Raw genomic sequence first — 12,604 nt, 5'->3', positions numbered from 1 at the left:
CAGTGCTTTGAGTAATTTAAATGCAGATTTTATCTTTCCAACTTTTGTTTGAATCTGATATGTAGAGTTCAGTTTTTAAACAAGAATGCTCTTAAATTTTGAAGTTCAAGGTAAATAGTATCATGGACAAAGCAAAAAGAGATGCAAAATATCTGGTGAAAAATTTTAAAATGCAGTTAATGTCTTACACATTTTACTGATATAAAGTAACTTAAGGATATGTTGCTAACAAGGACACAAGAGTCTTGAACCTAAACTCTGACTGCAAATCCTGTATCCTTCATCAGCTTACAAACCGTTTGCCTTACAGTTATTTGTATTCCCTGTAGACATAATGCCAACTTAGAAATATTTGAACATATCAAGATGTCTTCTTTCTTTTTCTGGTGCTGATTTTATATGCATATTCAGAGTGCTGTTGCCAGGGGAATTTTCAAATTGACTTATTTGACTTATTTGGACAGAATCTGTTATTTTTAAAGATAATGATTGAATTAATATATAATTTATGGGACTATTATGATTAAAACCTTAGTAATAACCATTCCACTTTTTTCTTCCTTCCTTCCTTTCTTTTTTTTTCTTTTCTTTTAGTTTTAGCATAGAACCAAACTATGATTTCCTCTATATATATGATGGGCCAGACAGTAATAGTCCCTTAATTGGAAGTTTTCAAGACAGCAAATTACCGGAGAGGATAGAAAGCAGCTCAAATACCATGCATTTGGCTTTTCGGAGTGATGGATCTGTTAGTTACACTGGATTTCATTTAGAGTATAAAGGTAAATGTGAACATTTGATTTTAACATCATGATTTAAATTGTGAATATTTTATACAAGAGAATAATGTTATATTGGCCATTGTCAGCAGTTAGTTATATGTGCAATTCTTAAAGCAGACTACCTGCAATTCATCTCACAAAAGAGCACTCACTGTAGACTTTTCCTATGAGTGAGAAGGAAATTAGCATTTCCTAATTACTACCAAAGGAAATGTATCACACAAACAAATAAGCAATTAAGATACTGCAGAAGCTGGCTGAGACCACAAAGTATTTCTCTAAAAAACAAAGTCATTTTTGGAAGCTGAAGTTTCACTCGAATATCAAATATTCAGAGACTACTCTCACTGATAAAAATACTCAAAAGTATACGATTACAAAATATTTTGAAAATTATGATTCAGAAAATATCTGAAAATGTTTAAATAAGTCAACATTTAGAATAGGGTAAATATAATATGTTCTAAATCAAATCCCTTATGATTATACAGTGGAAGTGAGAAATATATTCAAGGGATTGGATCTGATAGACAGAGTGCCTGAAGAACTACGGACGGAGGTTAGTGACATTGTACAGGAGACAGGGATCAAGACCATCCCCAAGAAAAAGAAATGCAAAAAAGCAAAATGGTTGTCTGAGGAGGCCTTACAAATAGATGTTAAAAGAAGAGAAGCTAAAGGCAAAGGAGAAAAGGTAAGATATGCCCATTTGAATACAGAGTTCCAAAGAATAGCAAGGAGAGATAAGAAAGCCTTCCTCAGTAATCAATGCAAAGAAATACACAAAAACAACAGAATGGGAAAGACAAGAGATCTCTTCAAGAAAATTAGAGATACCAAGGGAACATTTAATGTAAAGATGAGCACAATAAAGGACAAAAATGGTATGGACCTAACAGAAGCAGAAGATATTAAGAAGAGGTGGCAAGAATACACAGAAGAATAAAAAAAAAAAAAAAAAAGATCTTCACGACCCGGATAATCACAGTGGTGTGTTCACTTACGTAGAGCCAGACATCCTGGAATGTGAAGTCAAGTGGACCTTAGGAAGCATCTCTATGAACAAAGCTAGTAGAGGTGATGGAATTCCAGCTGAGCTATTTCCAATCTTAAAAGATGATGCTGTGAAAGTGCTGGACTCAATATGCCAGCAAATTTGGAAAACTCAGCACTGGCCACTGGACTGGAAAAGGTCACTTTCATTCCAATCCCAAAGGAAGGCAATTCCAAAGAATGCTCGAACTACCGCACAATTGCACTCATCTCACACGCTAGTAAAGTAATACTCAAAATTGTCTAAGCCAGGCTTCAGCAATACGTGAACTGTGACCTTCCAGATATTCAAGCTGGATTTAGAAAAGGCACAGGAACCAGAGATCAAATTGCCAACATCTATTGGATCATTGAAAAAGCAAGAGAGTTCCAGAAAAAAACATCTACTTCTGTTTTGTTGACTACACCAAAGCCTTTGTCTGTGGGGATCACACTAAACTGTGGAAAATTCTGAAAGAGATGGGAATGCCAGACCACCTGACCTGCCTCTTGAGAAGCCTGTATGCAGGTGAGAAAGCAGCAGTTAGAACTGGACATGGAACAGCAAACTGGTTCCAAATAGGAAAAGGCTGTATATTGTCACCATGCTTATTTAACTTATATGCAGAGTACATCATGAGAAACACTGCACTGGATGAAGCCCATGCTGGAATCAAGACTGCCAGGAGAAATATCAATAACCTCAGATACGCGGTGGAGAGGGCAATGGCACCCCACTCCAGTACACTTGCCTGGAAACTCCCATGGATGGAGGAGCCTGGTAGGCTGCAGTCCATGTGGTCACGAAGAGTCGGACACGACTGAGCGACTTCACTTTCACTTTTCACTTTCATGCATTGGCGAAGGAAATGGCAACCCACTCCAGTGTTCTTGACTGGAGAATCCCAGGGACAGGGGAGCCTGGTGGGCTGCTGTCTATGGGGTCCCACAGAGTCAGACATGACTGAAGCGACTTAGCAGCAGCAGCAGCAGCAGCAGATATGCAGATGACACCATCCTTATGGCAGAAAGTGAAGAAGAACTAAGGAGCCTCTTGATGAAAGTGAAAGAGAAGAGTGAAAAAGTTGGCTTAAAGCTCAACATTCAGAAAACTAAGATCATGGCATCTGGTCCCATCACTTCATGGCAAATAGATAGGGAAACAGTGGAAACAGTGACGGACTTTATTTTTTTGGGCTCCAAAATCACTGCTGATGGTGACTGCAGCCATGAAATTAAAAGATGCTCCTTGGAAGAAAAGTTATGACAAACCTCGACAGCATATTTAAAAGCAGAGACATTCCTTTACCAACAAGGGTCCATACAGTCAAAGGTACAGTTTTGCCAGTAGCCATGTATGGATGTGAGAGTTGGACTATAAAGAAAGTTGAGTGCCGAAGAATTGATTCTTTTGAACTGTGGTGTTGAATAAGACCCTTGAGAGTCCCTTGGACTGCAAGGAGATCCAACCAGTCCATCCTAAAGGAAATCAGTCCTGAATATTCATTGGGAGGACTAATACTGAAGCTGAAACTCCAATACTTTGGTCACCTAATGCGAAGACCTGACTCACTTAAAAAGACCCTGATGCTGAGAAAGATTGAAGGTGGGAGGAGAAGGGGATGACAGAGCATGAAATGGTTGGATGGAATCACCGGCTCTATGGACATGAGTTTGAGTAAGCTCTGGGAGTTGGTAATGGATAGGGAGGCCTGGCGTGCTGCAGTCCATGGGGTCGCAAAGAGTTTGACACAACTGAGCGACTGAACTAAACTGAATGTGATACGGTGATGAATATAATACTTTATAACATTTCTGTCTGTATTTAAATGAATTAATATTAAAATATGTATGGATATTTCTTGGGCCTTCGCAGGTGGCACTAGTGGTAAAGAAACCCCCTGCAAATGCAGGAGATGTTAGAGAGGCAGGTTTGATTGCAGGATCGGGAAGGCCACAGCAACCCACTCTAGTATTCTTGTGTGGAGAATCCCATGAACAAAGAAGCCTGGTAGGCTATGGTCCATAATGTCGCAAAGAGTCGGACATGACTGAAGGTACTTAGCCTACAGGTGTAAGGATATTTATAAATATATTTTAAATTTTCTATTCAATGCCTATAAGGAAAAATTAGATCTTAGCTGTTTAAAGTCAAATTTTGTTTTTCAATAATTGAGTCCATAAAGGATACTGATAAAGGGGTCGTTTGAGTTCTGTAAATGCATACTTTGAATTTATTACTTACTGCTTTGATTTTATTTTTTTTACCCACTATAGAATATTTTCAGTAACTAAAAGTTATACAGAATAGTAAAACAAACTTCAAAGTATTTGCTATTTAATTTGACAGACTTTTAACATGGTGTTATATTTGCTTCAGATCTTGTTATTCTTGTTTTAAGAAATATGCAGTTGAAAATCCTGATATTGCACTGGGAAGAGGGTTTTTTGTTTGTTTGTTTGTTTGTTTAGGACTATCAAAAGAAGTCAAGCTGAAACCCCACCTTAAATACATCTTCAGCTAGAGACAAAAGAAAATATTTGGAGTAGTGTTGGGACTTCAAAGGAGAAAAAGACAATCCACATTGATGGAAAAGTAAATGTTTTATAAATAAATGTTTGCTGGGCCGTGCAGAGACAAGGGGATAAAGAATGGACTCTGCTCTCTAGGCCTTGCTGAGTTTCCACCACTGCAACCTAGCCTATAGTCGTTGCAGATATCTTTGGTCATCAGTCAGTCATTTCAGTCACTTAGTCGTGTCCAATAATTTGTGACTTCATGGACTATAGCATGCCAGGCTTCCCTATCCATCACCAACTCCTGGAGCTTACTCAAATTCATATACATCGAGTAGGTGATGCCATCCAACCATCTCATCCTCTGTCGTCCCCTTCTCCTCCTGCCTTCAATCTTTTCCAGCATCAGTGTCTTTTCCAAGGAGTCAGTTCTTCACATTAGGTGGCCAAAGTATTGGAGTTTCAGCTTTAGCATCAGTCCTTCCAATGAATATTCAGGACTGGTTTCCTTTAGGATTGACTGGTTTGATCTCCTTGCAGTCGTAGGGACTCTCAAGAGTCTTCTCCAACACCACAGTTCAAAACATCACTTCTTTGGTGCTCAGCTTTATTTATGGTCCAGCTCTCACATCTATACATGACTACTGGAAAAACCGTAGCTTTGACCAGTTGGACCTTAGATAGCAAAGTAACGTCCCTGCTTTTTAATGTGCTGTCTAGGTTGGTCATAACTTTTCTTTCGAGGAGCAAGCATCTTTTAATTTCATGGCTGCAGTCACCATCTGCAGTGATTTTAGAGCCAAAAAAAATAAAGTTTCTCACTGTTTCCATTGTTTTCCCATCTATTTGCCATGAAGTGATGGGACTGGATGCCACAATCCTAAGTTTTTTGAATATTGAGTTTGATGCCAGCTTTTTCACTCTCCTCTTTCACTTTCATTAAGAGGCTCTCTTCTTTGCTTTCTGCCATAAGGGCCCATCTTTGGTCACAGATGTATTCTATTTTAGGTACATGCCCTTTAGCTAAATTCTTAGGTGGCTAAGTGGGAGGTAAAAAGACTTTCTGAGTTTCTGTTTCTTAAAACTAATCACCCTAGATCAATATGTATGCCAAAAATACACATTTTGAGGTGGTAAATTTTGGTCTATGAGTCTCTCATCTTACAGAGCAAAGTAAGAAAATGGCCTTGTCAGTGGGAGAATATATGAGCTATTTGGTACCAAACAGTAGGTGATTCTCTGGTGGCTCAGAAGAATCTCAGATTCTTTACCATGCAGGAGAGCAATGAGGGAGACCTGGGTTTAAGCCATGTGTTGGGAAGATCCTTTGGAGAAGATCTCCTGGAGAAGGGAATGGCTACCCACTCCAGTATTCTTGCCTGGAGAATTCCATGGATAGAGGAGCCTGGTGGGCTATAGTACATAGGGTCGCTCATGACTGAAGTGACTAATGCTTTCACTTTTGGTAAGAATTTAGGATGACCAGCTATTTATTAGGGTTGTATGAAAATGTTAGCTGCTCCAAACTAGAGGATCATGGGCAAGCTTACACCCTGTGACTATGCATTAGGAAGCATTGATATTCTAGAGAGTTGAACTTGAGCAACGTGCCAAAATCTCCCACTGGAAGAGGTTCCCTATGTGAGGTTCCCCCACAAGGACTCAGCTAACTGGCTATCTGCACGAATCATGAGTAGTCAAGATTTATTTTTAGACACTCCTGTTCCTGTCATGACAGTACCCTCCTAATTCTGAATTAAATGCTTATCTTTTCCATGTATGTATGCTTGTACATATATTTATATTTTCCATCATGTACATTTCCTTCATTCCATTTTCATAAAACATATTTTCATCATGTACACATTCTTATGAAAATTGTTTTTTCCCTTTACATTGTTTCTGAGATATACCAATGATAAGAGACACGTAGACTTAGTTCATTAATTTCTTTATGATATTTCATCATATGACTATCACATGTAATTTGTAAACTTTTTTGATAGATACTTAGGTTGTTCAAGTTTGCTGTTAAGAATCATGATGATATAGCCATTCTTTTGAATGCTTTCTTGAACATATCTATTAGATTCTAAAATATCTGTATATCTAAGAGTGGGAATACTAGATCAAAGGATATAAACCTCTTGTATCTAACTACATATCCCCTAATTACTCCCAGAAGAGGTTATGCCAATTTATATTCTCAACAGCAGAGAAAGAATTTCAGAACCTCCACATTTTCTGAGTTATAACTGACAAAAACATTGTACTATTTTTAGGTGTTTGTATGACATAATGATTTAATAAATGTATGTATTGCAAAATGATTACTATATTAAGTCTATATAGCATCATCACCACTGCGTATAGTTACAATTTTTTTTCTTGTAATGAGAACTTGTAAAGATCTATTTCCTTAGCAACTTTCAAAAATAGAATACATATATTCTTAAGTATAGTCACCATGCTGTATATTACATCCCTAGAACATACTTATCTTATAACTGGAAGTTTGTACATTTCAGGGAGGAAAAAATTGTCTGTCCTCTCTTCTTCTAGATTCTTCTAGCTGATCTAAGAATTAAATTGGTATGAGACAGATTAACAGGAGAAAATCAAATAGGTATAATAATGTGTATACATGGGAGAGACTTATGAAAACTGAAAATCTTTTCCTGAGAACTAATTATCTTCATGAAAGTTTTCAAATGTATAGACATAAAAATGTTCACAGTGCTGCCTTGCATTTTCTGTTGCTGTACTTTTTTTATTAGAATTGCTTGGTATTTTTGTTAATATTATTTTTCACATAATTTACTTATTCTCTTCTATTTTCTCTAGATTGGCTTTTATTTTTATAATTAAAAAATAATTAAATAACTTATTAATTTTCATATTTTTTCCTTTTTCTAATATGAGCTTTTGAGGGCTGTGTATTTTCCTCAAAGCACCACTGTAGCTGCTTTGCAAATGTTGGGATATGTAGAGTTTTATTATTTTACAATTTTAAATTTTTTCTAATTGTACTGCCTTTTGATTTTTTGTTTAATTAAGAGCTATTTACAAGTGCTTACAAGTCTTACAATAAATTTCAGTCTATACTTAATTAACAATTTCTAGCTTACTTGTACTGTGGTCAAATGTGTGTGATTCCAGTTCTTGGTGTGTCTAAAGATTTGTTTTGTGACCTCTTATATGGTTAGTTTTTAACCATATAAAGCACACTCCCTGTGTGCTTGGAGAAAAGAGTGTCATCTAATTTATGGGTGCAGTTTTTTTTTTTATATGTATACTTATTAAATTAAGTTCTCTATTTATCTTTCTTGAATATGTATGCCCCTTGCCATTTAAAAATATCAGTTGGTCTAGCAATTATTGAAATAGTTGGGGAAATCTATTACCATTTTTTTTTCATTTTTTTCTTAAAATAGTGATTTTTTTTTTTTGCTATATTATCGGAACCCATTTTTGGGTACATATATACATATTTTTAGTCTTATTTTGAGCTTTCTACTCCTTTTGCTTTTTCTCTTGTACTATCACAAGTTTCTCCTTTTATCAAAGTCATATAATTACTTGATATTTTATTGTTCATTTATTTGCTAATTTATTTACTATGCACACTCCCATTTATGCCCCTCAATCCCTGTGATGTGCTTAGTCACTCAGTCATGTCCGACTCTTTGCGTCCCCATGGACTGTAGCCCGCCAGGCTCCTCTGTCCATGGGGATTTTCCAGGAAGAATACTGGAATAGGTTGCCATGCCCTTCTCCAGAGGATCTTCCCAACCCAGGGATCAAACCCTGTGATTGAACCCATTGCAGGCAGATTTTTTACCGTCTGAGTCACCAGGAAAGCCCAAGAATACTGGAGTGGATAACCCATCCCTTCTCCAGGGAAACTTCCCAACCCAGGAATAGAACCAGGGTCTCCTGCATTACAGGTGGATTCTTTACCAGCTGAGCTACCCAGGAAGCCCCAGTCAATCCCTACACATACACCAGAAAAACAAACTTCTTAAGAGCAAGAACTCTATTTACTACTATACAATGAACTTATTAGAATAATGCTTACATACATAGTAATTGTTTGATAATTACTTAGCTGATTTTGAGCTGCTTAAAGAGGTGTTTTATATTTTAAATCAAGACATGATTAGAATAATAACAGTACTGAAATCTAAGGAAACTTAGAGATACATTCATGTCCTGTATTTTACAAATGAGAACTTGGCTTTTTAGGAATATCTGCAAGTTGCTAGCTTCATAAACAAAACTCAGTTAAAAAGAGAGAGAGAACTGTAAGCAAGTCAGTAAAGCTAGTTTCTATTGTGAGTTTGTATTTAACAAAGCATTTCCTGAGATCCACAGGATAACAGTTACAGGAAGAATGCCACAGATACTACCATACTCAGGGCAGATGTTGCTAATTTGTTACAGCATTTTTTCTCATGGAAACTGGACTTGAGTTCACAATCCTTTCTCTCATAACATCCCATGTAGTCATTATTAAATCCATGTCATTTAGCACTTGAGATAAAATCTACTCACCGTATCTCAAACTAAATGTATTGCCCTTCCTGTTTCCCATCTGGTAATTTATGTGTCCCATTATTTCTGAAAAGCTACGATTTATGCCACCACAGGAAAAGGGCCACTGATGCATTTTTTAAAAGGACAGTGTTAACTACCAATTATGTACTTTACTCCAAGTACAGTTATTAGGTCTTTCAGTACAGTATCTCTGTCTTTCCCACTAGCAAAAACGCTTGTAAATGCAACAAAATACTAACTAACAGCATTATCAGGTAGGTATTACTATATCTGTTTTCAAATGATGCAATTGAGAATCAGATTGTTAAAGTGAATTGCATAAGATGGCATAAATTATCACTACCAATAAGAGTAAAGGAAAATAAAAATATGAGTACAGGCAGAGAGAAATACATAAGCATTTCATGAACTACAGTCCGCTTTGTACCCTGCAAATATTGCCTACCATCCTCAGTTACTACACCAGTGCCCACTTACACACAGTTCCTTGAGGTCTTATTTTTATACTCCAGATGGTATTTCTTTACAATGTTAGCGCTAAGCTTATGGTATTCCCCAAATACAACCTAATTAACTTTCTGGACTGGCTCTCAAAATTCTCAAACCCCCCATAGAATTTTATCCCCCACTTCAGCATCTCCAGGATCTGTCTTTTCTTATCAGTCACCCTACTTTCTATTCTTATTAAAAAAAGAAAAGTTAGCTCTTTAATTGCCTAGTTCCTTAAAGCTGATAAAGTGGTCTTGTTGTTTATTTCTGCCATAGCCAAGCAAACATGTCAGAATTTTCAAGATAAAATGTGCACCCTCAAAAGGAATTGACATACAACTGGAGGTCCTGGATAGTAAAAACTATTTGTCTGTCATTTGTAATCATGTTATATACTTTATTTTAAGCATGCTGATTTCTATTAGCTCTGAAAAAGTAAAGTTTTTAAGTCCCAACTCACTCCAAATACTGCTATTTATAGGTCTTTATTTAAAAAGCTATAGGTTCAGCACCTACTTCTATAGAGCTCACACCAGAGTATAGTTGCTATTGCTTGTGTTCATACTGATCTCTTCATTTCCCTCTTGAATATAGACACTGAACCTTATTTTTGTTTATTTGCAAATACATAGGAGTTCTGAAAACAAAGCATTTGAACGGTGAACAAATACTATAGCCCAACATCGCAAATACACAGCCTGCTAATAATAGGGATTCTGAAAGGAATACTACTTTTATTTACAAAAAGCAAATGTTATATGGCAAAAACCACCACAATATTGTAAAGTAATTAGCCTCCAATTAAAATTAAAAAAAAGCAAAGGTAGATATGCTCTAGTGTGGTAGATAATGCTACTGCTGCTGCTAAGTCGCTTCAGTCGTGTCCGACTCTGTGCGACCCCACAGACGGCAGCCCACCAGGCTCCGCCGTCCCTGGGATTCTCCAGGCAAGAATACTGGAGTGGGTTGCCATTTCCTTCTCCAGTGCATGAAAGGGAAAAGTGAAAGCGAAGTCGCTCAGTCGTGTCCGAGTCTTCGCGACCTCATGGACTGTAGCCTACCAGGCTCCTCCGTCCATGGGATTTTCCAGGCAAGAGTACTGGAGTGGGGTGCCATTGCCTTCTCCAGTTGTAGATAATAATAAACTGGAATAAAGAAATAGATATTTGAATGTAAGGGGAGATGCTTTATTAACTTGAAAGCAATGTCCCCAAAGAGTTTAAATCAATCTAGTCTCCAGTGGTCTTCCCTGAAGAATACCCATGGACAGAGGAGCCTAGCAGGCTGCAGTTCATGGGGGGGCAAAGAGTCGGACATGACTGAGTGACTAAGCACAGCACCGTCTCCATTTATCTTAATGTAATTTCAATGAGGTACAATATTAAATGTATACTTGGTACACATTTTGGCTTAATGCTACCTTTTGCACTGTTTTGTATTAAGGCTATTTTAAATTATGTTAATAAGTATATTTTAAATATTTATAACTATAATATTTAATAGGTGTAACTCATAGGAGTGATGTTTATATTATTTAAACAAAATATACTATTTACATGAAGGAGAGAGTATAGATACAGTTTTGTGCTTCTGAAGGGGACCTCCTGGGAGCTGCTGTTTTATCTGATAGGCACCAAAAATCTACAGTGAAAGATTTGTGAATGGTTGTTTATATATGGCATAAGTTAGACACCTGCTTCAAGAACCTTAAAATATAATCAATTGCTTTCTAAATTAATGTATTATTTTAAGATAAGACATATCTTTTCATAGAGCAACCTATTACATTTCAGCTTTACTTTGAGATATTTTGCAGCGATTGTTTAATTTCCAATTGTTTAATCAACAGCATTTTCTAAAATAAAAGAGATACGTGTGTGGTTTATATTTAATTTCAAAGAGCACATGGGGAATATGACCCTTTGTGAACTATGGGTCTTCCAAAAGAGAGAGTCTTTTGGGAGTTACTATGATTTGAGGGGACTACAATGCATACACAGCTTGAAGGGAGTTCAGCTCTTAGTTTCTGAGTTTGTGCTAGCAGGTATATGCCCAACTGCACTATTCTGGAAATAAAAAGCAGCTGAATATTATATACTCTGCTGACTTCTCAAAAATAAAAATAACATATAACTGATTATCTACAGAACAACACTATTCTTAATAATGGTCCTTTCATGATTATCTACAGAACAGCACTATTCTTAATAATGGTCCTTTCATGAGTATACCTGTATGTGGGAATAAACTTTGAAGTTTGTTAAAGACTAACCTTTAACAACAAAATAATTATGGTTCTTATTAGCCCAGAAAACAAATGTATTTATAAACAAATCATTAAGTATGAATTGAACAAACATTATTTAGTTATTGTCATGCCTGATGTAAAGCATGATAAAAACTTTATAATGATATAGATAGTGTGCTCATGATAATTTCATCTGTATGTCTTCCTTAATAAAATGAAAACAAAAGCTTTAATTTTTCGTGTTGACTCTTCTGAAGGACACATATTTCAACTTTGTAATGTCAAAATTTTTCATTAAAATAAGCATTTACAATGCTTTAATCTCACCTGGAAATAATTCTGAAACAAATTTTTTGTAAGATTGAAAAAATAGTCCATTGCTAAGATACAGGCTCTATTGCTTATGATCACTTCTGTCTTCCAGCAGACTGCTACTAACATGCCTTACTTAGAGAATATAAGGCAAGGGACTCTTACCTGGGATCTATTCAGTAGGCAAGTTGCTATTATTCATAAAAGTGAATTATTCATACAAATAAATTATTTCATTAAATTAATTATTCATTAAAATACTATCAACTTGTCTGCCTCACATTTTTTTTTTCAAAAATTGAAATCATTTTTCCATCTGTTTCCTGGACCTTTAGGTGAGGATTCTCCATATGTTCTCAAAATTTCCAGATGCAATTGCTATGGCAAACAGGGAAATAAACAAGTGCAGTATTATTCATAGAAAGCTATTCACTAAGAATTTAAAGCAGTATGTAAACATAATAAAGAGATAAGTGAATCCTCTCAAAATCAGCCTAACAATATAAAATTGTTGGAGAGGCAGTATTTTTAATTTATCAATCATGTTTCCCTTTACTCAAAAAGTAGGTTTGCATTATAGATTCACTAATATGTCACTGAAAATTTGTGGAAAACTTTAAAGCAGGAAAAAGCTAACTTTTCAAAAGATGAATGTTAGGCAGTTAGG

At 36.1% G+C, this 12,604-nt stretch overlaps 1 protein-coding gene across 4 annotated transcripts in view; it reads left to right on the top strand.

Moving 5' to 3' along the window:
* The window catches only part of CSMD3 (CUB and Sushi multiple domains 3), a 1,311,921-nt gene that overhangs the window by 997,342 nt on the left and 301,975 nt on the right, over positions 1 to 12,604 (top strand). For all 4 annotated transcript variants that reach the window (XM_081504393.1, XM_081504396.1, XM_081504395.1 and 1 more), the window contains one exon: positions 595 to 782. In XM_081504393.1, the coding sequence (XP_081360519.1) occupies positions 595 to 782 (188 nt within the window). The remainder of the gene's footprint in view (positions 1 to 594; positions 783 to 12,604) is intronic.

This window comes from Giraffa tippelskirchi, chromosome 6 (genome assembly GCF_054371585.1).
Source record: "Giraffa tippelskirchi isolate mGirTip1 chromosome 6, T2T-mGirTip1v1.2.pri, whole genome shotgun sequence".
Taxonomy (NCBI): Eukaryota; Metazoa; Chordata; class Mammalia; order Artiodactyla; family Giraffidae; genus Giraffa; species Giraffa tippelskirchi.
Note: the sequence above shows the minus strand (reverse complement) of the source record. Positions and strands in the feature narration are given on the sequence as shown.